This window comes from Solea senegalensis, linkage group LG16, assembly GCF_019176455.1.
Source record: "Solea senegalensis isolate Sse05_10M linkage group LG16, IFAPA_SoseM_1, whole genome shotgun sequence".
Classification (NCBI taxonomy): domain Eukaryota; kingdom Metazoa; phylum Chordata; class Actinopteri; order Pleuronectiformes; family Soleidae; genus Solea; species Solea senegalensis.
In genome coordinates this window covers 11,303,471-11,330,319 of record NC_058036.1, presented here as the reverse complement: position 1 = coordinate 11,330,319, position 26,849 = coordinate 11,303,471, and the positions used below count along the sequence as shown (strand labels likewise).

Genomic DNA, 26,849 nt, shown 5'->3' with positions numbered 1-26,849 from the left:
GTATGTGCTGAGTATAAACCCAAAAAGAGCCAAAACGAAATTGTTTTCCTTCCCCGTGAAGCCACTGTGAAAATAACAACGCCGTAAACAAACGCTAAAGACAGAGCTAAGTACGATCATTAAACATGGAGATAATGAGACGCTGCATGAGAACTGCAGTACAGCGAGTATAAACTGCTGAGTGCTGGGCATGATGCGGCAAAACGAAGCTTCAATGTCATGTGACACCCTAGAAAAGGCGGGCCATGTGAGGAACACATATCACCATCTGCAGCATCTCTCACACTAAAGTTAGTGGGTTTATCGATTGCCAGTAGTTGTTCTGCCCTGTGGTGTTTCTTTTTTCACCCCTTGCGTGACCCCTGCGTGACCCCTGCACAAATAAAATGCACCAAAATGCATGGAAGGAGAAAACGACACAACACTCAGCAACACTGACTGTAGTTACTGTTGTATATCTTTTACGAAGCCTTTTCTGCCTGAAAACAAAGGCTTGTGAGAAACACGGGAGCTCATTTGGTAGTTTGTGTCACTTCAAAATCAAAATCAAAACACAGAAGTCCCAAAATAACAGTGTGAAACTTAATGGTGGATGTGTGTGATGTAAATTGCTGATTTTTGCTTACAATGGGACATTAATTGCAGTTTTCCGGTTGGACAGTGAGTTTATTTATTTATTTCAGGAAAGGGGACACTGCATACTATATTAATAAACATTAAAATGTAAATATGCCAGGTTGTAGCCTGAGAATAACAACAACATCACATTCAGACAAGCAAAAACATAGGAACGTGAAAACCTAAAGAGGAAAGCTGGGGGTTATTCACCAGATTACTATAAACAGTATGTGCTTGTATGTACATATATATAAAACAAACAAAAAAACATAACTGATAATAAAGTGCCAGTGTCAGGGGATGATTGTAAAGACAGGTCAATTATTGCACAAGTTCCCAAAATATAAAATATAAAATGCTGTGTTGCATAATTGCTTTATTGCCCCTTGAAATATTGCACATAAGCTTATTGAACATAACCCCCTTACACATCACTTCAGAGATTTATAGATGGTCAAATGTTTGGTTTCCCATTCGACCACAGTTACAGCTGCTTCTTAAATGTTGTGGGGCTTGAGCACAGCCATGTTTGCAGTAAGAGCCTCTGTGTCCCCGGTTGGTTCTCGCTGCAAACACGGCTGACTGCAACTGATTTTATCCACTTAACAATGTTCTTTTTTATAGTACTAAACCAACTCAAATAAAGTTATCTGATTAAATAATTAGGAATTCATTGTTAAACAAGTTGGAGTGGTGAGTGATGCTGCTGAGGAGGCACAGGCAATAGGGGCAGATTATAAGACATTAATGAATTTGGCTCCCAAGTGTGCAAGAGGGTATTGTGATGCAGGGGTCTCAAACTCAAATGACCTGGGGGCCACTGAGTGTTTAGTTTGGTCAATAGGGGGCCGGTCAAGTGAAATAGCACTATAATAAACATATTTAAGATGCAAAAAAAAACAAAACAAAAAAAACATACAGAATTAACTCATTATAACTTGATATTAAGTGACGGGCCGCATGAAATGAATGGGGGTGCATGTGACCCACAGTCCTTGAGTTTCAGTCTGATGTAATGAGGAAAGAACAGTAAAGGAATGATGTTGTGTACTTAAATCTACACTTATAGCCACTTTATAAGATATGTGTTAATACAAATGTCTCATCGGCCGGTCAGACACCAGCAACTTCTTGTTGTCATGGTAAAGATGAACTGCTGCGGTGTTCACACAGCGGTTTAATTTTTGTTTTTTTGCAAGCAAAGGTGCTTCCAGCTGTCATTCCCTTAGCTGCTAATATTCTAAACATCCATGTAAACAGCTTAAAGACGACACGTTGGCATGTTCAGGCTTTTACTTTTGGTGCTTTAACAATCAGCACGGATACAATCTCTCCTCTCCTGTGTGGTGAGCGCCGGTGACTGTCCTTCAAACCCAGAGATGACCGCTGATACCACCGGCCGTCACTTTCTCAGCTGTATAGACTTGATTAGTGCGCAGTGTGAGGTGTGTGTGTGTGTGTGTGTGAGGCCAAGGGGAAACAGCGCCCAGTCATAAAAGGTGACCGTGCTCCACTGGGTGCTGATGCGGATGTTTATTTATGATCACCACCTCATCACAGCGCTGTTACAGTGTTACACAGGTTGTGATTCATAATAATAGGGTTCAGAGGAAGAAGTTGTGAACAGTAATGAGGTTTTTTTCTTAAAGGCGAGCTCAGTTATTAAGTCTTTGTTTTTTATCGGCTTACCACTAATAGGATTTCTCACACACACACACACACAGATGGAAGGTGACTGCAGCAAGAGCATTAACATCAAGATGAATGAGAGTGTAGATTTTACAAAGCAAAACAAATGTTAAGTGACTTTTTAAGGTTTCTTGTGTCCAACAGGCAAGATTATATACTGTCAAAGCACGATGGTAAGTGACAGTAAATTCTTAAAGAGGAAAATACTATTTTATTGTAACAACATGGAAACGTATATCAACCAAAACACTGAAATCTACAAACTCGTTGTGTTGATGACAGAAAAACACCCGAATAGATATTATGGTCAACACTGTCAATTTTACATTTACTTTTTTTTGTAAAATATACGTTTTAAAACACCTGAACCTCAGTTCAACTGAAAGTTATAGATTCACCCGCGATGGATAGGATGACCTGTTAAAATGATTTAATACACATACAAAACCCAGACAATATAAACTCATTGTCCCGTGTTTTATTGATCAGATCAATCTAAACCATCAGATAAACTGTGAATTCAGCATCTGGTGAGTATTTGTATTGACTTTAACTGTTGTTGAAACAGGCACATCGATGACAAACTCATTACACCGATGACCCAGCGAGCAGAGAGACAGACTTGATTGAATGCCTTTAAAAAACACAGCAAAGACGTGCAAGAGCAGGTTGTCATGGATCAATAGCTCATGAGGACTGCGCCACCGTGGCAGGAATACTGACAACATTGTGCAGGACAAGGACAAGCGTGACTCCAGAACAGCACGTCATAACTATGAAGTTTTTAAAACTTATTTTAAACACGACAATGACCGTGTTGCTTTTCTGCCCACATCATGTTTTGTGTGAATTATGTATGTCATTTTACCGTGTAAACTTTGGCGAAAGAATCTAGTCTTCAATTAAGTCAAAGTGCAGAATCATTGGTTAGACAATAAGTAGAGTAACAGACACTTTTACATATCATAGGTGTAAGCTGACGTAGATTTCATAAGGTTTCATTCATTCTTTGCTAAGCGGCTAAAATCTGTGTTTCCTCGTATCACCACATGCAGCTCTGAGTTTGTGTCTGCTCAGGTGCTTCTCAGCACAGGGATATACTCAAAGCCATGTTTCCACCGAGTCTGACAGTTTGATTCAGTCCAGTACGGTACGTATTTTTTGCTATAACTGACCCCAACCGTTCCATTCTTTGGTCCCCTTCCCTTGATGTACCAGAGTGAAATAGTACAGTATGTTAGACCTGCACCAACCACGACAGAAAAAACGTCACTCCCTCGCGATCGGTTTAAATACTCCATGGAAGTCGAGGCAAATGCCCGCAGTCTATTCTCATACAAAGCTTGATGTCTTACTGAGACAGCCACACATCGAGCGGGATGTCATCCAGGACAACAGGGTTAGGGTTATTGTCTGTTGTATCGTGTTCATTGTCGTCGCACCGGTACAACGTCATGCTACGCGGTAAAGCTACTATTCCCAACCGTACCATGACGGAAACAAAAGTATAAGGTGTTGACTACGTATGGAAACCTTATACAATCATGCTTCAAAAAAAAACCCAAAACTATCCCTTTAAGAGTGATTTTATGGCTCTTTGGAGCACTTTTTCATTTGTCACTTTGCTTTTGCTTCTGGTAGAACTTGGAGAACTTGTTGAAAATATTAGTAATGGGCAGAGCTACGATCAGCAGGCCGCAGATGATGCACAGTGCTCCTATCACTCTCCCAGCGAGCGTGACGGGGAAGGTGTCTCCGTAGCCCACTGTGGTCATGCTGATGGTGGCCCACCACCAGCAGATAGGGACCGTCTGCAGCTCCGACTCTTCAGACTCTCTCTCGACAAAGTAAATGAGAGTAGAGAACACGGAAATGCCCACAGACAAAAAAAGCACCAGCTGCCCAACTTCACTGGAGCTGTGTCGCAGTGTGGCCCCAAGAGAGCGAAGGCCAGTTGAGTGGCGAGCCAGTTTTAGGATGCGGAACACTCGCATCAACCTCAAGATCTGCACCACTTTGCCAACCTTCTCCAGCTCTGTGCTATCACCGTCATCCAGTATGTCACAGACGACAGTGACGTAGAAAGGCATGACGGACATGAGGTCAATAATATTGAGAGGCCTGCACAAGAACCTCCTTGCAGACGGTGCAACAGCCAAGCGAAGAATGAACTCCGCGGTGAAGAACAGGACGCAGAGGTTCTCAAAGAAAGTCAGCACCGGGCTCTCCACGTCTTTGTCATTGACGTCCACCTTATGGAAGTCTGGCATGCTGTGGACGCACATGGCTGCGATGGAGATCAAAACCACACTGAGTGAGGTTATGGCCATCGCTTTGGCGGATGTGGAGTGACCTGGGTTCTCAAGGCGGATCCAGATTTGCTTGCGGACGTCTGCACACCAGGTGCCTTCAAACATTTCTATGCTCTCCTCCATCACTGACACGTCCTCGATGGAAGTGCTCAAGCTGTCGAGCTGCACTTCATCGCTCTGCTGATCCCAGCGCTTATCCTCAGCACACTGCATCAGTTCATGGAATTTGTTGCTGCAGCAGAAGTCCAGATGACGCTCCTTAATGCCCCAATACTCAATCTCTTGGCAAAATGACATGACACACAACCCGTCCACCAGGTGAATTTTACCTGTGAAGTAGAAGTGAAGAACGTAGCAGAAAAAACGAGGACTGCGATCAAAGTAGTACTCCATTTCAGAGGGACTGAAGTCGTCGCAGAGCTCCAGGATGGCCTCTTTGGAGCTGCAGCACAGGAGACGTCCCAGTCGCGTCTGTGGGAAGCGCTGCAGAACCGTGTGCTCCATTCGTTGTTTGAAACCTCCGACGTTGATGTTAATGAAGCAGTTGTCAGAGCTGTGCTGGTCAAAGATCTGTCCATGCACCATGGTGGAGCTACTGTTCGATGCTGCTCTCTTATCCCTGCAGCTGGAAAAATCTCAGAGGTTTTGTTGCCTGCACAGAAACACAGCAGTATAAGGACACCTCATTTTTTTTTCTCTTGCACTGTATGTCATTTGATCACAGTGAGAAGCATCACATCACAGCCAGCCAGTATCAAGTATCATTTAGGTTTCTGTTACGGTCTGTAATAGAACATTCTACAATGACTCAATGCATTTTTCTTTCTCACAAGACAAATATTAAATATGCAAATGCATTCACCAGCCACTTTATTAGGTACACCTGTTCAGCTGCTGGTCAGTGCAAATACTGTCGATACTCAGCATCAGGTCAGAGGAGAATGACCAGAATTTTTGACAAATAGCAGTGTTGTAATATACAAATACGTTGTTACTGTACTTAAGTACAACATGTATGTATATCTGTACATTTCTTTATTTATATTTCTAGCAACTTTTACTTTTACTCCATTACATTTCACCTAATTATCTTTGTTACTCGTTACTACCAAATAAAATCAGAAGAAGAGTTGGTCTGTATTTAAATAGAGCTTTTCCCGTGTTGATGAGCTGTTTTACACCAAAGGGTATATATAGTGTCTTGCTCAAGGACACATAGACTAGCACAGCCAGGAATTTAACTCACAACCTTGCAGTTGCGACAACTCGCCCTACCACTGAGCCACCATGGCTCAATCCTTACTTGTTGTACATTGTATATCAGAAAATCCTTGTTGATATTCACATACACACATATTTATTTATTTTGTGATATACTGTATATCAATATCGAATCATGTAAAAAAGTATATAGTGATATTTTCCCCCCTCAGCCCTGTAAGGAAGACCATCTCCTGAATGCACAACACTTGGAACCTTGTAGCAGACAGTAGCAGAAGACCACAGTGTACCTAATAAAGTGACCAGTGAGTGCATAGTTCTGACAGGAACTAGAAAGAGAGACTAGAAAGAGCTTCCCTGTACAGTCCAGAAAGGAATTTAAAATCCTCCTCACGTACAAAGAACCTAATGATCAGGCCCCATCAAACCTTAAAGAGCTAGTTGTACCTTATCAGCCCGACGGATCACGTCTCACAAAATGCAGGCTTAGTTGTGGTTTCCAGAGTCTGTATGAGTAGAATGGGAGGGAGTCTTCAGTTACCAGGTCAGGTATTGTCATTAACTGGTATCTTATCAATATCGAAATGAATTTAGCAATTAAGCATAATCTTATTTGTTATTGTTAAGTTAGATGAAGTTCATGACATAGTTTTTCATTATTGTTTTAGACAGAAACAATCGATTAAATATAATTATCCGTTTGTCCCTCTAATCTGGATTCCACAGTTACAATTCCTCTTTGTTTCCACGTTTTCTGTTACACACTATCTATGGCATAATCTCTGCTATTTCTTTGAAGATTCATTTGATATTAAAAATGCAGCAGATACAGGCTTATGTATTGTTTCAGCTCATAAAAAACTATTAAAAGTTTGACATTATAATGTATCCTATGTGTGTTGGAGCAAGGACAACTGGTGCAGCGTGTAAACAATGACTTGGTACAAACAACTCTCATGTACCTGCTGCCGGGTCTCCTGTTTGTTGAAGTGTTTACTTGTATTGTGTTACATTCTGTAAAAAAGGAGACTGTCGAGTTTCAAATTGCAGAGTATAACACGGTCAGGTTGGATTTGACACATTTCGACAGCCGTGGAACTTGCTCCAGTTTCTAAACACAGTGAGCAATTTAAAACAGACACACAAACTTAAGGAAACAGCAAAGTAGCCCTATATACACAGTGTAACAATATAAGGCTAAAGAATAGCATTTACTGTACAGCTCACCTGGCCATGTGGAGACGCTCCCCTCTGCCAACAGCAGCGTGCAGTGGTGTGGTGTCCCAGAGTCTGAGCAGCAGCAGCAGGGAGGGACAGGACTATGCATCCGTTACTCCTGTGACAAACAGGCTGCAGTGGAGCAGTGTTTGAGTGTTAGTATGATTATATCTCCTGGACTGTTTTCATTGTTAATGCACTTTTTCCTTATTTTTAAAACAAAAACATACATTTTGATTGCTTAATTTATGCTTTTAAGTTCTGAATTGTAGTCTGTGTCATGATTTAGTTTCTTGCCTAAATGGTCCTATAAATGTGAATATCAAAGCAGAAACCTTGGATTTTTCTGTTTAACACTAAAGGTGTAGTTCAGCTTTTTAGTGAAGTGTGGTTATATGAGGCACTGACACATATGGCCCTTTTCCACTATGGTCCCGGCTCACCTCGGCACGGCACGGCACGGTTTAGGTTGATATCTCCACTACAAAAAAAGTACCTACTCAACATGGGCGGAGTCATAAAGGGAATGAAGACATCGTATAGGTGTAGATTTTATTGGGTGAGCCTTTTTTAATATATGTCAGCATAGCCACACTTCAAATAATCTGCACTCACACGTGGACAATTTGTTTTTATTTTACATAATGCAAATATATGAACACACTGCATCACAATATAAATGCAGAAAAGTCATGCAATAACTTCTTTCCCGTGTGGTTTCTAGTGCATCAAAAGACAGTGAAGAGCAGTGAGAATCTGAGAATATTATATATTATGATATATATTATATAACATTCTATATAAAATAAAGCGGTGTTAATAAACCTGCCCTTTTCAGCAACTGGCATTTCACAGCAGGTAGATTTCTTCTGAATAATAAAAGGTGTTCTTAAACTAAAATCACAACTCGGACTAGAACTTGCTGGTCTACGTGCTGATGAGTGATAGAAAATGCACATAGATATGCTGTGTGAAAAACTGTAACTGTTTTGAGTGGTCATCAATAGAAAAGTGCTATATTAATACAGAACATGTACCTCCTGATCGTGACATTGCGGTTTGAAGGAACTGGCGTAAAATGATAATATAATTAATACTTGAAACTATATAGTATACACACAGTCCTGGGGAATGAAGAAACATCGGCTATTGTATATGATCGCTTCATCTGAAATATCAAGAAAAAAAAACGACAGCCTCAATATACATTAAACAAGACTGAGTAAGAGGAGACAAATGAGGGAAGAGCATTTATTATTCAGCTGTACAGCATGTTCTGTTGTCTTCTCACTGCTGCATTTACTGACATCAGATAGCAGAAGACTGTATCAGAGACAGATGAGCAGATAAGAGTCTGTAAACACACTACACTTGGGGGCTGTCTCCACATGTAAGTTATATATATTATATATATATACATATAAAGGCAAATCTCTGGACACTCTCACTCCAGTTCCAGGTTTTGAAAATGGACTTGATGAGCTGGTAAAAGAAGACAACTATTAAAACACAGTTTTAGACATACATGTTTATTCAGTCAAGGACTTTTTGTTATAAAAATAGCTAACAAAACATGTACAGTACATTTATACTTGTATTTTATGAAAATATTATGGTCTAGAGTGTAGACTTTAATGGTGGAAGTAATTAAATAAAATATTTAAAAATCATGATTTTGTTCATTTTAGTGCCGTCATTCAATGAAAATGTTGTCATTCTATTTTCCATACTTCATTTATGATTAATTCCTGTTGTAATGTACCTTAACGGGACACTTTGAGCAAATATGTATAACAATTGAGTACATGTTTGTTTAAAAAAAAGTATTAATTTAATTGCAACATGAAAACTCATCACTACATAGCATCTAACTTGTGTCATAAAAAACATGGAATATAATACAAGCTAAAGCTTTGTGTATGACATAGTCTATTCTTCTGACTGCCTAGGTGCTTGTTTCATGGCTGCCTATTCAAGAAATAATTACAACAAATAATGTTTTTGTTCATATGTTCCATCAAAATCACAAACAAATGTGAGGAAAAGAACATAAAAAATCTTTGAAATGTGTTTTTTCTTGTCTGGAATGAAGTCATTTGATGGAACAACAAAACAAAACAAGGCATTGTGCTTCACACTATTGGACTGTGGCACAGTGGGCAGCAGTTGTATTTGCTTATCTCCTGCTCTAGGGCGCAGTGTTTACACACACTGCACATCCAGAACTGGTACTCCTGGATCAGCAGACCTGTCACGATGCACGTGGGTAACTTTCCTTCAGGCCTGAAAGGAGGAAAAAAAATAATTACTAACTGATTATACGAACATATAGTATGGTAGCAGAAAAGGTGTGAAGGGTTAAAAAGGAGGGTGAGCTGTGATAAAAGTGATAAAAGTGACTCATATATCCCTGTGAATGCCATGAATTTGCATGATCTGCTTGTGTTGCCCCCCCCCCTTGTACCAGAAATCAAATTTGTTCTGCACATGTATGACTACTTCCTATTTAATTGCATTAAAACCAGTTTTTAATTTTTATAAGAATACCTTCTGTAAGCTATTTATTTTGTCAAGTCTTATGGCAAAAGTAGTAAAAAAAAATTGAGTGGCTCTTATTTTGAAAGCCAGGTTGAGAGAGAAGTGGTGCTATGCAAGATTGGCTGAGTGACTGTTGTGTATGAAGAAAATAAAGTCTGGTCAGCTGGTTCATGCTATGATCCTCTATGTCTCTTTTGTTTTTAGCTGCTACTGTAACCAAAGATAAGACGTATGTAAAATAAAAACAGGTATTTCACTTGATAAAACAACAAAAAGAATATAAAAATGACATTATTTTATTTTAAATCCCTGAACCTAGTCATACTTCACACAAGCGTAGAACAGGGCTGCCCTCAGTGCGTCTGTGTGCAGTTTACTGTGTTGTGTTATGCTGATGAGTAAACTAACTTGAGTTTTCTTGGTCAGAGAACATTCATCAAAAGCTTTAAAGGGTGATTTTGCTATTTTGTACGAGCCCTCACCCCTCTGAGGATCCTTCCCTCTCCACTATGCGACTGTCCTTTGGGCTGTGCTTGGTGAAGATCTCCAGGGCCAGATCCTCGTACGCCTGCCGCTGCTCAGGCTCTAGTCTGTCCAGAGATTCCAGTTTGATAAAAGCCTGTGAGCATGTGCCGAATGCTCGGTTCGCTGCGGAGCAAATGGCGAGCAGAGAGTAGATCTCCACTGCTGGGATGATGTCCTCATACTCACGCAGGTGCATGGCTTTAATGGAGACAAACAAGTTAATAGTAACACACTATATTATACTGTGAATTTTTTTTTTTGGCATGTTATTATTTTAATTTTTTTCATTCTCCATGTTTAGAAACACTGGGTGAGGGCTGCTGTTGATTTATCCATTTTTAATTATTATTTGATATGGATATATATATATACAGTATATATATATCACAATATAAATCAAATAAGTTAAGGCTGGGGCGATATGGCTTATAAATAATATCTGGATATTTTTAGGCTATATCCTGATATGTGCTTCTCAAAGGACAATACACTGTAAATGCAATCTAAAATAAAATATCCTGCTATCATGTATTATATGATCTTAAAATACAGTTTCTACAGACAATACAAGATTTATTTCTTTGACCTTTCAATGTTAAATGAAGGATATTTACGTGCGTTAGAAACAAATAATTAGTGTAATTAAGAGACGTTTTTAAAAAAATATTATTTTATGGATTTGATGTATTTTGTTATTAATATATATAATATTTAATTTATACTAATTTATTCAACATAATATATATGATTATCAATGCAACAGTCTTGAAAACCAGGAAATGCCGTCACAGATAACTTATCAGGATATGAAGATATACAAAATCATATCTTGTCTCATGTCACGATATAGATATAATATAGATATATTGCCCAGCTTAACCATCTTGTTATGAAGTTGCTTCCCTTTACCCTGACGAGCTGACGAGTCTAATTTTGAGTTTTGGCATCTTGGTTATTTTTCACGTGTTCCTCAACAATAAAAGACAAAATTGAGATTCTACTAGCAATTATATAACAATTATACCTTCCACAGTAGTTTTTGTGTCTAGGGTCTAATATAAAATTTTTTTTTAAAACTAATGCTAAGGGCAAATATCTGTCCTGAGAAGTGTGAACATAAGTACAGAGACCAACATTTGTCTGTTTACACCTGTTTGCATCCTGGTTGTGTCTAGTGTGACTGCTTGTGATCGGGTACCACTTTCCCCACATTGTATCATTTGTTTGTGAAGACAAAATGGTGTTTTTAACCAGTCCGATGTGTCTTTTAGCAATGCAGTTGTGCGACTGTGCACATCTGTGTCTGTGTAGTGTTGTGCATGACAGGCTGACAGAGTGAGAAAGAGAGAAAAGAGTTGGAAGCAGCTGTATCTGTATATAGTGTATACAGTACATAGTACATATTGAATCATTACACTATGCACACGGCTGTAAAAATCATATAAATGTTATTTTTATGGGGCCAAATCACAACTTACTTTATATCAAGGCATTTATTTACAGCAAGACCGAGGCCTTCAGCTAATTGTTAAATTAGATTGTTACCATTAGTAAAAAGAAATTGTCAGTTGATCAGTTTTAATATTGTGGCAGTGACTAGAAATAAGTCAACATACAGGAAGAAGAGAAAAAGTACAGTGAAACTTCAGCAAGTCAGAGGACATCAGCTGAAGAAGTGGGTTTTAATGCGACCTGAGGATGGATTTACATTCTGATGTGATGTGTCACCAAATCACCCCTGAATATGGTTATTGTGATTGGATCTAAAGATGCATTCAGGAAGTGTTCCGTGTGATTAGGTACCTGTGCGCATGGCATTCTCCATGTAGCCGCCATAGAGTTGCCTTTGTGCAAGCAGAAAGAAGTGATAAGCTTCAGCTCCACGCCATGCGTTGTCCACAATGCGATTGTCTGAGGAGGTAGCATCCTCCTCAAGCAGCCCAGCAAGTGCAAATTTTGCCTAGTTATAACAAATAAATGGGAAACATGTCAATCATTTAAGCATCAACACGATTAAATGAACCTCTTATGACAAAGCTAAAAATGTTGACATTGTACTTTTAAAAATGTTCATTTACCTCAGACTTCTTCCCTTTGGTTTTGCTCTGCTGTGACGTCTTCACCTGCTCATGGTAATCTTCTACCAGACGTGCTGCCAGCACATAGAGCTTCTTCACGCGCAGAGGTCTGGTCCTTTTCTTCGACTCCTCATGTGCTATCTGTTAACACAAGCCACAGACAAGCAGAAGGGCAATGCTTCTTAGAGAATAATTCTTCCACTATCACATTTGCAAATGCCTTTTTGTTGTTTCATATCTGCAAAGAGAAATAGATTTCCCCCCTTATTCAAATTATACACTGGCCTATTACAAATCACTATTTTACAGATAATAATGCAGATAAGGATGCTGTGGGTAAATTCTAAATGGTGTCAGTACATAATTTGACCAGCAGAGTGAGCTCTGACTCTATTGTTCAGTACAGTTCTGTCTGCACAACATACCTAACAATGGCTGTGTGGTCCCTGGCAGAAGCCATATCGATCTCATATCAAACACCAAGCTGCATAAAAAACAAACACACCTTGAACATGAGTTTGGCTGCCTCCAGAAAATGGTGGGCTTTGCGGTACAGCTCCACTGCGTCTAATGTTTTGTTCTTCTCCAGGAGATGGGAGGCATATTTAGACAGAAGAGACTTTATCTCCTTCATGTTGTGTGTCCTGGCCAGTTCCACAGCTTTGTTCCACTACAGGAAAATGACAATATTTAGTCGTCAACATAATCATAACATTACGTACACCTGCCTTCACTAAAAATACAACTACCATATCAGGAACAAAATATTTTAACCAATTAACAATAGAAATTAAAATGACATCTGCAATATTTCAGAATATGTTAGCTGCTTTATCTCGCCATAAGACAGCCTCTTCTGACTGTAAATGAAAGTTTGTGTCACTTTGCTCACTCTCCGACACCAAAGTCCCAAAAAAATCAGCACTTTTGGCAATACTTCACCTCAAAACATCTGAAATATCATTTTAAACTTACTCTTAACTCTTAGGAAACCCTATAGAGCAGTGAGGACTGGCAAAAATATCATCATAACAATAGTTTTGAGTCTAAATTTGACATCACACAGTAAATACACTGTATTTTTAAAACCATCTGTGACAAAAGCAAGATCAAGTGTGAGTATTTATGAGGCAACCCATTCATTTTATTGTCAGTAACAGAGCATTAACACAGCAGGAGAACCTGCCTAAAAGTGAGACTGCTAATGGTTTCTTTTTGATGAAGTGAAATGCTTTAAAATGGTATCTTAAAGTGCAGCTTACAAGAACTGTACTCATGTCAAACACATGATGCTGTAATTTCCCACCCTATGTACTTTTGTGTGTATGTGTGTGCGTGTGTTGATGGAGCCAAATGCCAAAAGCCTGTAGGAGTTTGGGAGCAGCATTCACACACCCAAGCCAAATATCACTCAGGATGAGAACAAGAGTGGGAGGACAGCAGGTGCCACAGTGACTGCTGTAATCCAAAACTGTAGAAGTTGTGTGCTGAATCAGATGAGAAGGATCTGTCTTATGTATTTAGAGTTTCACACAGAAAATCCGGCGCCGTTAGTTCACTCCCTCCCACTCTCTCTTACCTGGTTCAGATGGACACATGCGTCAACGGCAGCCTTGGGCTGGCTGCACTTAAGGTAAGCGTTCACAGCTTGTTCACACATACCCACAGTGGCAAACATTTGTCCAATCTCCTACAACAGACGAGATATTCTAGTTAGTCACCTCTCCACCCACCTTGTGCAAACATGGTCCCCACTGTACTTTATTCAGTATTGTGGGATGTCATCGCAGGCAGGTTTTGTAGTCACTTGGATCCCATTGCAATGAGACAACACACAACGCTATAAAATGCACTCACAATAAGCTGATCCTGGTAAATGTTCATTATTGTGAAAGTCATGAATGGATTAGTACAGTAGTACTGAATAGAAAGTACAGTCTGGCTTGCATGCATACAGTCAATGTGATTTATTCTAAAGTTTGATAAAAAATGTAAAGTATATTAACGCATATTTTTAAATTAATAAATAAAAAATGATAACCCCAATGAAAACATGTAAAAATTTGACATTATTGGCTCACTGGTAGAAGTTTGTGATTCTCTGGCAGCACAGTGGTCAACCTCTCCAGGCCATCGTAGTCTTCTAACATGTAGTAGCATTCTGCCAGCCTCTCTTGATTACGGCCCTGAAGGTAGTACTGCACCGCATTGACCCTGGATGCAGAAAAATTAATCAGTTTTTTCATTTGATCATGATCAATAGTCACAACACCAGAGCTGATAACTGGTAACATTTGGCTGAAAAATGACTGATAATCTGTTTTTTTTCTGTTCATCTGTCGCTTAGCCTACATCTGTAGTACAACTCTTAACCACATGAGGGAGCATGTTCAGTTTCCACCACAGTCACTATATATAATTCCCAATAAATGGTTCCTTGGCTCTAGCACAGCTCAAGAGTGGACCGCAGCATAAGTTAGCCAAACTAACACCTGTGACATAAGCGAGCATGAGGATGGACCTGAACCATCCCCTGCTTTGTTACTGAAACACAAAAGCTCAAGTTAAGACAAAAATTTTATTTTTGTGGACGTGCAACATGCATGTCCACTGTACTGGGATGAAATACTAAAAGCTCCAGTGTATTTCAATTCACAGTAATTGAAGACTGAGATGAATTGCAGTTTCCCATTACACCATAATGGGTTCTTTATATTTATATCAGGAGCCAGAGTCTATTTTCAACAGATTTTTGACACTAAGGAAGGCTAGAGTTTTAGGTTTTTCAGTACACTTGGACAGGAAGGGTGAGGTGAGGGATATTAAGCTGCAACAGGCAAACTTACTACTATTAATATTTGTCCCTATATTTTACACATTGTACCTTGTTGCAAGCATGTGCACCAGTCACATGTGCAAGGTATAAGTAAAAATGAATGTGCATAATGCTCATATAAACAATCAGATATCATATTAACCATGGCTAAATGCATTTTGTGTTGGTCTCATTTATAATATATTAACCAAGAATTTCACTGCTATTATATTTATAGTTATATAGTTAGTTATTATATAGCGTATAGTATAATAAAAATTCCCAGTACCACTTCTGTCTGTCAGCAAAGTAGTCTCCTATTGCATTATACGCCTGTTCCAACAGCGCATCATCACTGTCCCCAGACCCGGTCTTAAGAAGCTGAAGAACCCTGAACCAGTCTCCCAGCTTGATCCTGAGGCTGATGGCAAGGTCCCTACAGAGAAAAAAGCACGTCAAATGTTCACCATTCCATAATACATAAAAACTGTGAGGAAAAAATTATAATTTTCTTCACTTTGGTGCAGTAGAGTGAGTGTTTGAATACACTGTCTAATTGAGATATAAAGCAGCAAGCACATTCTCAAGATATCATACACTTAATCATAGATTTTCTTAGGTGAGCCTTTTGTGTTTCAGAAAAAAATGGGTTCTACTTGTCTCCACTGGCAGATGTTTTCAGTAAGTGCAAATAAAAGTGTTGTTTCCTGATGTTGACAGTTACCTCATAGAAGCACAATTCCAAAAAACTGAATTATCTCTTTTAGTTGAACCTTTAAAAGTGATAAATGCAATGAAAAAAAAATGAAAATAATAATAACAACATGAGTCTGATGGTGGAAGGGCAGATTCTGCCACTATGGCCACGATTAATATACCTGCGATCCATATCCAGGTACATCCGCTCGGCTTCCTCAAATCTGCTGAAGTAAGCTGCCACCTCTGCCTGCTTCATGGGCTCGCTCTGCAGGTTGCCCAGGCGCTTGACAAACTCAATGCCCTGGTAGTCTTTACAGCGGACGAACGCCTGCTCCGCTGTCTTCAAATCAAGCTTCTGCAGAGCTGCTTCAGCCAAAAGACGCCTGAGATTTAAATCAGGGAGGGAAAAGTTAGAAATGAGTTATTATCACTAAAACAGTGGCGTAAATGAATGTGCAAGTCCTTATAGTCCTTAAGTAGAATACAGCTAAATTAGTTGAACTGTGTGGAAAGTTAAAGACTTTTATTTGAAACTGTAAATCCTATTCGAAGTGGTCTTGACCAAATAACTGTCACTGTACATATTGAATGCATGTGGGTCAACCTTGTAACTCTGTGAGTCAACGAGATGAGTGTACGGACAGAGCGAGAACAGAAAGAGCCAATTTGGAGGGATCCTGTAAAAACTGACACACCATCATCAGAACACACACGAGCAACAGGAAACGCACTGCAGCTTCAAAGGACTCGCCATCAATATTTTATACATGATACATCAAATACGTGAGCACATAAGCTCAGGTGAAAAACTAAGCTCTATATTTCTGCTAACTTGACCTGACCTGATTGCAAGGCTGTCCAAACTGTAAAATAATGCTTTAAAGAATCACACATGCAGCTTTGCTATTTTAACAAATTCATAAAAATGTCAACATCTGCTTATTCTGTCTGAGAAATGATGTTCACAGAAACAAGGTGGTAAATTACACTCACTATGTAGGAACACTAAAACTAATGTAGTCTACATAAAAATAATTTGTTTCTACTGTTTATCAACATTTATGACTTCAGTTGTTCAACTTGGCTGCATCATAATAACAAGTGCATGTTATTTAGCCTGCCCTCATAGACTGAAATGTGGGAGGACAAAACGGACATGTGAATACACATCACTGCCTGATCACTCACAAAGGACATTGCCAAAACACAAAAGACACTTTCAACTGAGAAAGTTGAAAATGAAATCAAACGTTAAGGTCCCCATTTTGCATTTACCAGAGTCTTGGGTGAGGATTGTCTTCAATAAACTGAGAGGCTTCTTCAATCCCAACCTTTTCAATCAGGGCGCGACTGTCTCTCAAGGAGCGGATTTCAAAGTTGATGAGGTTGTCTTTGTTAGGTCTCTCAGGGTCCTGTAGCACCACAACAAAGTCATTTTATGATCAGTTGTCACATGTTTGTAACAGGCAAAACAAGTCAGCTACAACTATACAACTGTTGGATTTACAGTATACAGTGATTTATCATTTATTGGGGAGGTCTTAAAGTAAGCCCCACACATGTTCTATTATATTATATGTATCTATTATGATATTATTATTATTATTGTTATTACTATTATGAAATGTGCAAACAAACCAAACTTTCTTGATTGGTGTAAATGTGTTGGAAATTGAGACAATTTAAAATTTACCTTCATGATTTCATCAAGCAAGACAGATTTGATTTCCAGGTCTTCAAAGTTGCAAATGTATCCAGATGTTTGGATGGGCTCCTGTATTTTTGTGATTGAATATTTTGAACAGCATTTAGTAATAATACAACCATGTGTATATGCAGGTTACATATGTAAATCTGATGTATGCAGTGTTTGGCCTTCCAAACAAGGAACAAGCACTACCTCTGGGTCTAGGTTCCTGAAGACATACATCCTAGTTTTCTCCATCATGGCAAACAGATCAGGATTGTCATTGGCCCATTTCATGTCCCAGACATCCTTGCGCTCAAACTTAGAGGGATCTCCTGCAGACACCTGGTTCCCACTGCTGTCGGCTGCAGAGGAACGAACTTCCAGGTCCAACAGAGTCAGCACGCCTGCGATGTCGATTATTGCTAGACGGCTAAAGAAAAAATAATAATTATATTGGGGACATCCTGGTGTGTTTTAACAATGTTACACGGTAGGTTTTAATGCTGTTATAAGGACACTGTGGTTTGTTTGAGGCTGTGACGCAGCAGGTTTTATGTGTATATCTTAACACTGTTTCACAGCATGTTTAAATCCTCCTATCATGATACCATGATAGGAGGATATTATTATATATACCTATCTTGTGTCATGTCAGGATATAGATATAATACACTGCCTGGCCAAAAAAAAAAGTTGCCACCTGGATTTAAATAGGTAAGGGGTTGCTGCAGTTGGTCAGGTCTAGGTTCAGCAACATTATGTGCCCAAAGAATGAGGTCAGCAGACTACCTGAATATAATGAATGACCAGATTATTCCATCAATGCATTTTTTTTTCTTCCCTGATGAAAATGGGCATATTCCAACATGACAATGCCAGGATTCATCAGGCTCAAATTGTGAAAGAGTGGTTCAGGGAGCATGAGACGTCATTTTCACACATGGATTGGCCACCACGGTGTCCAGACCTTAACCCCATTGAGAATCTTTGGGATGTGCTGGAGAAGGCTTTGCTCAGTGGCTCGACTCTCCCATCATCAATACAAGATCTTGGTGAAAAATGAATGCAACACTGGACAGAAAATAAATCTTGTGACATAGCATGCAGTAGTTTATGGAATCAACGCCACAGTGAATGAGTGCCGTAATCAAAGCTAAAGGCGGTCCAACGATGTGACCCTTTTTTTTTGGCCAGGCAGTGTATCTACATGAGCTCACGCGGTGAAAATAAGATGCTGACAACTGGGTTGTTTTTACCTGGAATTGCAGTTCATGGACAGATAGTGGGCTCTGTTGTTCAAAGTGTATTTCTGCACAAGGTCAACTTTTGGGAGACTGTATCTGTGGATGACGCCAGACTCACGGCCCTGTGAGCACAGAGACACACACACACACACACACACACACAGGCAAACATGGCATATTTCATTTTAACTGTTTGCATGATTTAAAATTGTAGAGTAAAAGAAGAGAGAAAGAAATAAGAACTATACATACCACAATTAAGGTCTTGTCTGTTGCTGTAATACAACAGATGGGATCTCGAGTTGCCTGAAATCACCAGAAAAATATGACATGAACTACTTAAGCACTTTTTCTATTAAAATATATTCCTTTGTGAGGATAATGATTCTAATGTACATTAGTTAGTTTATTTCAATGTGTACAGGCTAATCACTTAAAAGTAACGCTTCAGCTAGATAGACTTTATTTCCTATATTTAAAATACTGTGAATAAAATGTCACCATCTTATGCCCTAAAATGTGCAGTCACTTACTGTGAAAGCTTTTGCAAAGTCTGGACCACTGTCACTGACTCCAGATGTACTGATGTCAATGTGATAGACCCTGAAAGGGAAGGAAGTGAAAACCAATGAGAAAAAAAAGAGAGAGACAGATAGACAGACAGTTGCACTTTCCAGTGAGGTGACGTGGTTTCTATGCCAGGGTAGTCCTGGCAGAACAATGGCTCGTCCCCCAGCCTGTCTGGCACCTCAGTGGCATTTTATTCTTATGAATGAATCCTTTTAAGGGAACGGTCAGTACCAGCAGTTTGCACTGTAACAGCGAGGCAGAGCTTCCAAGGTTTCGTCCCCTGACTCACAGAATCTAGCCTTGTGGTTATCTTACCTCCCTGCAACTTTCCACGGTCTGCTTAAAGGGACAGTTCATGTTTTTTGAAGTGTAGCTGTATGAGTCGGTCAGACACAGTCCTTTTTGAAAAAGGCTGGCTCACAGCGAGATAAGGCCTCAACCATATTCTTAAGATTTAGGACTTAGCAGGTATAGGTATTATTAGGCAAGCCTTTGTGTCCTTGCTGGTAGCCATATTTTCAGTGAGTGACCCTGCATGTTTTATGCTTCTCACTGACCAGTAAGTGGTGCATACAGCTCAGGCAACACTGACTATAGTCTTGTTTTCGCCAAACAGTACCATTCAGTTAAGTTCCATAGATGATGCAACTATTTTTGTTTATATTGTCAAACATTGAGAAGGGTAACAAAGTAATCAATCCGTATCATCTCAGTTTTTAGCACATGTCCGTTGGGATACCAGACACAGTGGTTTGTCTCCTAAAGGGTAGTCCAGTGATTGATCTTTATTCTTTTTCTCTATTTACATAGCTGATGCAGGTATCACCATCCACTATGGAAACACAAAACACAGATAAGGATGTGCTGTTCATTCCTCAATATTGCAAGCCGAACTGCACTGTCGATTTTGGTGATAATCACAGGCATTCAATGGTCCCATTCCCTTGTCCCTGGCTTAATTAAATGCAATATTCTTGCCATCAAGTAAAGAGGCGGCTCCACTGTAAAGTAAACCCACCTCTCTCTTCCCTCCTTCTTTGTTCGGGTCACTTGGTTGATCTCCAGGGCAGTGAGTTTCTTTGCCACTCTGTACTGCCACAGATAAAAAGCCTCTTTGGATGCAGCAATGACGTGTGTCTTGGTCATGGTGACAAACAATGGATCTGACCAAAGATACAAGTAACAGATTAAGTACACAAATGAGGATAATGTGAAGAACATTTTGAATTAATATCCAAAAAAAACCCAATCCTGAACACACACTGCATTTTCTTAGAACTTCCGAATTTGGATATCAACCTATTCAGTCCGCCGAGTCTTTCAGACCTGCAGACTTTGAAGTGTCTTGGCGTGAGTTCCTCAGCAAACATTTGACTATGTCTATCGCAGAAAAAGAATTCTGCATATATGTGAGACATAAATATGCTCTTTACACACTGTGTCTGTGTGCTATACGATTCAATGGGCCCATGAAAGATGTCACTGTGAGCAACAGGAGGCAGAATGCCAATAGCTACTTTCACCTCTATGTATGTACAGGGTGTGAATTCTCACATTATATTGAAGAGACAGTTGCATGGTAAATTAGGACTTTTATCAAGCCACGTGCTTGCTGTGGCAACTCAGGAAGTTCATCCTGCCACAGGAGTTGCTGGTCGTCTTTTACACCACCATTGTTCAGTCTGTCCTGTGCACTTTCATCACTGTGTAGTTTGCCACAAAACAGGACAGGACCAGACTGCAATCAGGTCTGAGGAGAAGATCATCGGTGCTGACCTTCCCTCCATCCAAGACCTGTACAGGTCCAGGGTAAGAAAACAGGCAGCTAACATCTCAGAGCACTGTCTGCAAAAACAAGCCGCCACAGAGACAGCTTCTTCCCGCAGACTGTCTCTCAAATGAACAATTAATGGACATCTCTGCACTATGTACATTCGCACATAACATGCACATTCAACAAACTGTGGAGGACCTTCTTGTTATATTTTCAATAACTTGTACTTTTTATATATACTTATATACTTAATATATATATATTTTATATTTATATATTCTGCTCCAAAAAAATGATCTTCTTCTGTTTATATATTTATTTATTTGTTTGTTTGTATTAGAGAGAAAAGCGGAACCAAGTCAAAAATGTGATTGTGAGGTTCCAAATCATTCTCTGAGAATAAGTGCCCTCGTCCACTCATCAATGTAATCTCTGTTTACTGTATTGACTCACCAATGTCAATGTATTTTGAGTCCAGTGGTGTCCCAATGGAGTTGCAAAGAATCAGGACATACTGGAAAACACACAGTAAGGCAACATTATCTATCAGGTAAGTCATTCTATATCCAAAAAACTGGTCCTCATTTTTGGGAGTGTAGTTTTAATTTATACGTTACCCTTGCATGATTCCCAGACTCTAACTCAGCATCATCCTGTGTAGCAATCAATTTGGAAAAAACAAGGGGCAAGACAACAGAGAGATAACCTTAGCTCACTCTATATCTACTATGTATCTTCCCTGATGCATTTCTTTAAGTCTAATCAATTAAGTAAGTATTTGTATTGATCTTGTTGAGGCCAACCAGTGTAATCACTAGAATATCAAGTTAAGCTGGAGTCTTTTACAGATTATTAAAGGTCTAGTTGAATTTGCTTCCCTCTCACTGTTACCTAGTAAGTTTGTTTGTTTGTACCTGAGGCTGGGTGTCATCTGCCTTGCTGGCCAGGATGCAGAAGTCCCCTGAGGTTGTGATGGACATCAAGCTCTTGACATATTTGACAAACTTCTCGTTGTTTTTGGTGTCCCAGAAAACCACACAATACTCCTGACGCTCTGGCTTTGTGTAGGCATACACTACTGTGCTGCAACAGTAGCCCCACTGTTAGAAATCATGAAAAAGGTGGTGACAATCAAATTCAATAGATATTTACTCCCTAAACTCCAAAAGCACAAATAATTTCCAATACGGCCACAACAACTAATCAATGAATTAATTTAACATTACCGTATTTTCCGGACTATAAGTCACGCTTTTTTACTAGTTTGGCTGACCATGTGACCTATATTTAGAAGCGAATGAATGCACTTCATTATTAATCATTGGGACTGCATGTTGGCAGTCTAAATGTAATTATCAGTCACTTAAAAGTATCCCAATAATGGAAATTCACCACTGTTGAGTTATTGTCAATGCTTTTTTATCAAGATGCGTGTGTAAAATTGTATACTGTTCCATGTTTTGTTTTGTGCAAGAAGACTGTAAAGAATGGCAAGTTTCAAAAATGTTTAAAGAAAACCAAAGGTGTCGGCATTTACCTTGTAATCTGGTCTTATATTTGCAAAGTAGATGTAGGAGTCCACAGCTAAGCCGATGCGTAGCCCTCCTCCCTCCCAAGCGACTCCTGTCATCTGCTTCCCAGGAACTTTGAGAGTTCTCAGATGCTGTTTAAACACCAAAAAGCATTATTAGTGTAAAAATGTATAGTTTGTTTGCTCAGAAAACTTGTGTCATAAAAACAGTTGCTGCATGTTATGTCATTCTAAACTTCAACAAGATAAAAATACACTCAATTTTTAATGTACTTTATAAGCCTGGTCTATTATAGATACATTTTTTTCCTGGTTGGTCCCGTACTACTATATGTATAATTTTCTTAATAAGTTACAGAACAAATTCTTCCGCCTCACCTCTCCAAATGGTGTGTAGAACTGCACAACATTGAATTCTTTCTCTGTATTTGCGGCTCTAAGAGAACCAGCCACTGCCAGAACACTGCCACAGTGATTCCACTGGATACTGACCACATTCATCAGAGTGTCAAGACAAACTGGGTCTGCAGAATAAGACATAGGCACGGCTTATCACGCCTGGCAATGAACTGAAAGTGTAACATGGAGGCAATATAACTGCAATAAGAATGATCTATTCCTTACTTTCATCATTTTCATAGCGCATGATCTGACACCTTCCATTGTCAAAGCAGATAGCGAGACATGGACAGTCCGGCTCAACGTAACCCCCAGTGCCTGCATACCAGTGAATACCTGCTATACTGACAGCTCCAAGTGCATTACTGAGGCAGCTTATGGTCATTTTCATCTGAAACACAACACACATTAAAGGTTAATTCACTTTCTTCTATACAGGTACAAATATTTAATAGAAAAAGAGGTTTAGCAAAGTGTTATCCACAAGTTATTTCATATGTTTTAAAGTGTTTTGAGCAAATTGCAAATGTTTCAGCACATTCAACCAAATTATCCTGTATATTTTAGGGCTGCAGCGACGAACTGATTTCTTAAATGGAAACATTTTCTGGTTTTCTGCTCCATATAACAATCATTAAAGCTAAATCATTTCGATTTTTGGACAAAACAAGACATTTAAGAACATCACAACTTTGAGTTCTGAGAAACAATGATCATTCTTTTTTCACATTCGGTTTAATTTTTGTAACCAAACAATTAATTGATTCATCAGGAACATAATCAATAGATTAATCGAGTATGGAAAAATAGTTATTAGTTGCAGCCCTTCCTGACATTTCTATTTCATTTAAAATCCTGCACTTACTATGAAGTTCCCTTGATTGTCATAGATTTGCACTTCCCCATTAGCCATGCCAAAGAGGAGGATCTTGCTGTCCGGTGACCATGCCACATGTGCAAGCTGATTTCCCTTAAGCTCCTTTCCCCAAATCCGATTACCTATTAAAAACAAGACCTTTTTGAGTTTCTCACATTTCCCAGCAGTACTTGTCAAAAGTAGCCTTGATGATTTCAAGCTACATCTGTCTTGAAGACTACTGTGATTTATTGCTGTTTATTTATTTTTGTAACCAGACGGTGCCGCTTCTTACCATCTACAGATCCAACAATGACGGCTCCATCTTCATACACAATGCAGATCTTTTGACCATCTGCGTTCCAGCTCATGCTCCTCACCACAGACTTGTTCCTGTTGTTGATCATCTCCTCGTACCATGCACCTTCGGCACAAACACAGATAATAGTTTACCCCCTATATCACCCTATAGTATATCATCTAGTCTGGCTTTCAGGGACTATTACTGTACTTTATACAGCTTGGTGGGATGTCAACCTTCACTTTACAAAGGCTACAACACTGGTTATACTAAGCTTTCTTTCTAGCAAGACAGCCACAATCTTTCAGTTTAAAGTAGCATCTTTCAGAATGAAAATGGGCAGATTAAGCCTTTTCTACTACGTTCTATGGTGCTGGAACTATCTTCACTTTCAAATTAAACTTTCAATTATTGTCCCTTTTAATACTTTAAAAGCAGCTGCTAGCTTCACGTCCTTTAATGAACCAATAATGAACCCCTAAGTGTTGCTGCTTTATCTACTTTATTTGCATTCATTTTCTGATGTTACTATCATTTGCTTTGGTTGTCCAGCTGTATGTTGTGTCTGATTTTGTAAGCCACTTGTAAAAAAAACTGCTTTTAATTTAAATCTGAATTCTGAATTGAAAAAACAAAAGATTGAATAAATAAAAATGGATCTTGGTTTTGCAGCAGTATAATCACCTTTGTAGAGCATCCATACAATGATAAGTCCATTCTGGTCACTGGTCGTCAGCTTTTCATACTGTTCGTTCCATGTTACCACCTGTACTGCACCTGCAAGTGTAATAAGTGTCACAAACGTTTTTCTACTGTGGTTCAATCGTTGACACCAAATATTTAAATAGGATGCTATTATAATCTGTGGTTTGGCAGTGACAGACTTTGGGCTAACTATTATTGATGATTGTTAAATGTTTGAGTCATTTATTTATTACAGTCACATATCTTTTCTATGTATCTTTTTAAACATATCTATATACCTTCAAACAATTAAAATAAATAACAAGAATATGAATGTAAATAAGTCATAAAGAAACTTTTTGTGATGAAAACTATGCGAATAAAGAAACAATGAAACATTCCAAGAACAGAAATTGTCAACAAATATTTCAAAAATGTTTTGCTACTTTAACAAAGAAGGCATAAAAAATATATATTTTTGATTGATTATGACATCATAAGGAATCACACATCAACAGCTTTAACCATTTTCTCATATTTTAAATGTTCCAAACACCTAATCAGTTAATTGAGAAACTGATCACCAGATATATCGATAATGAAAACTATTGTTAGTCGCAACCTAAGACAGCGGAGAACTTACCACTGTGTCCCTCTAGAGTCTGATTCATTGATAGATTACTGGGTGCAGCAAGACCTTTCAGTTTGGAATCATCTGAAAAAGATGATGAAAAAGAGATGAAGCAATAATTGACAATAAATAATTCTCTAGGAGGAAATTGTTCAAGAGTTTTTGTTGCTTCCTAGCATTTCTTACAATGACTGGACACTTGGGTACTCGAACTGAGCCAAAAGGGAAATGACAGATTATTTACACACTGTATAACCCTCCAATTTCACTCACATGGGTATTTAGTAAGAGCTTAGGCAGTGACATAATCAACTTGAACATATGCTGATTGAACAGAATGTTGTTCATCATAACCAAATTTATTTGGAGTGTAATTGAACTGATCATTTTTAATCAATACATAAAAAGACAACACCAAACTTACATATATGAATGTAATTGAATATACAAAATACACACACTGCGAACAACGCAAGGTCCTGCCCATGTCATTTTTTAGGATATTTTGCCAGTTTCTTCCCACAGTCCAAAAACATGCAGAGGTTAATTGGTCCTGAAATATTGATCAATAATGTAAAAACAAATCATACCCACTGTATCTTTAGAGATTTTAAATGTCAAGCACTGATATTTAGTTGTTTACATGGTATGCAAAGTAAATGGAATTCTCTATACATTATGTTTTTGGTTAGAAATATGACGTGAAGGTCAGGTGTAGGTGTTCAGGAGGCAAGCAGATGGTTAACCCCCTGATATTACCTGTCTGAGATTCAAGCTTTAGTACTCTTAGAAGACCGTCGTCCCCTCCACAGGCAATGAAGCCTTGATCTTTGTTCCATGAGACACATTTTAGATGAATATTGTTGGGGATAGCAATCTATAAGACACAGGAAGTTGTGACCACATCAATAAACGCAATGACGGGTGATGATGCTGATAGCTGAGCACAGGAGGCACTCACCTTCTTGCTGAGGTAAATAAACATGATGGTGTTGGTAACTTTACAAACGTCTTCTTATCACTTCAGTGATATTTCTTACCGCGCTGTCATATTAACAAACACTATCCATCCATTATCTACCGCTTTATCCTCCACTGAACATTAATAAGCTAAGTTTTTAGCCTAGCGTTCTAAATGTTAGCTAACATTAGCTTCTGCTGATTAGCGAAGAGCCAAACGCGAACACGGACAACACGTGACCCCGATGGCAAACACTAAATGCAGACTAACACAACTGTAACACTAAGAAGAATACAGAGAATAACCAATAATACTAAAGGTTTTTGGAGACGGACAGTTCTAATTTGCCGTTCCAAACTGTAGCTTCCCTCCGTCTCCCGTGGTAACCATAAACCGGATGTTCCGGGGTGTCTCTGGTAGTTGTAGTTTATTTGTTCGCAATCGAGGGATACCGCTCTTCTCCGTGTGTGTGTGTGTGTGTGCCTTTTACATTTC

At 39.0% G+C, this 26,849-nt stretch overlaps 2 protein-coding genes across 4 annotated transcripts; both read right to left on the bottom strand.

The window, feature by feature from the left end:
* Positions 1 to 2,951: 2,951 nt before the first annotated feature.
* LOC122783235 (potassium voltage-gated channel subfamily S member 3-like) lies at positions 2,952 to 7,129 on the bottom strand. Of its 2 annotated transcripts, XM_044047934.1 has the most exons (3): positions 7,068 to 7,129; positions 6,288 to 6,346; positions 2,952 to 5,271 (listed from the first exon to the last, which is right to left on the bottom strand). In XM_044047934.1, exon 3 carries the CDS (start codon positions 5,202 to 5,204, stop codon positions 3,918 to 3,920), a length of 1,287 nt encoding a protein of 428 aa, XP_043903869.1. In that variant the 5' UTR covers positions 5,205 to 5,271; positions 6,288 to 6,346; positions 7,068 to 7,129; the 3' UTR covers positions 2,952 to 3,917. The 2 variants fall into 2 exon arrangements, with proteins under 2 accessions (XP_043903869.1, XP_043903870.1); XM_044047935.1 differs by lacking the exon at positions 6,288 to 6,346 and having other exon boundaries at positions 7,068 to 7,083.
* A 1,166-nt stretch (positions 7,130 to 8,295) lies between these two features.
* Positions 8,296 to 26,755, bottom strand: wdr35 (WD repeat domain 35). 2 transcript variants are annotated; one of them, XM_044047665.1, is made up of 28 exons: positions 26,355 to 26,755; positions 26,153 to 26,270; positions 25,406 to 25,477; positions 24,763 to 24,855; positions 24,073 to 24,201; positions 23,787 to 23,920; positions 23,147 to 23,312; positions 22,901 to 23,046; positions 22,529 to 22,654; positions 21,906 to 22,091; positions 21,609 to 21,644; positions 21,445 to 21,505; positions 20,236 to 20,380; positions 19,181 to 19,250; positions 18,900 to 18,953; positions 18,660 to 18,769; positions 17,614 to 17,833; positions 17,407 to 17,487; positions 16,989 to 17,125; positions 15,893 to 16,096; positions 15,304 to 15,450; positions 14,281 to 14,413; positions 13,779 to 13,889; positions 12,705 to 12,869; positions 12,200 to 12,340; positions 11,925 to 12,081; positions 10,079 to 10,319; positions 8,296 to 9,341 (listed from the first exon to the last, which is right to left on the bottom strand). In XM_044047665.1, the coding sequence occupies exons 1-28, from the start codon at positions 26,376 to 26,378 to the stop codon at positions 9,191 to 9,193; spliced, it is 3,558 nt and encodes a 1,185-aa protein (XP_043903600.1). In that variant the 5' UTR covers positions 26,379 to 26,755; the 3' UTR covers positions 8,296 to 9,190. The 2 variants fall into 2 exon arrangements, with proteins under 2 accessions (XP_043903600.1, XP_043903601.1); XM_044047666.1 differs by lacking the exon at positions 21,609 to 21,644.
* Between the last annotated feature and the right edge of the window lie 94 nt (positions 26,756 to 26,849).

What these genes read in the sequence shown, in the direction of transcription:
- LOC122783235 (XM_044047934.1), bottom strand. Translation starts at nt 5,204, where the DNA reads ATGGTGCATGGACAGATCTTTGACCAGCACAGCTCTGACAACTGCTTC.
- wdr35 (XM_044047665.1), bottom strand. Translation starts at nt 26,378, where the DNA reads ATGTTTATTTACCTCAGCAAGAAG. An exon ending in TTATTTACCTCAGCAAGAAG is followed by an intron (nt 26,271 to 26,354) that starts GTGAGTGCCTCC and finishes TGTGTCTTATAG; the next exon opens with ATTGCTATCCCCAACAATAT. An exon ending in GCGCTATGAAAATGATGAAA is followed by an intron (nt 23,047 to 23,146) that starts GTAAGGAATAGA and finishes CTTATTCTGCAG; the next exon opens with ACCCAGTTTGTCTTGACACT.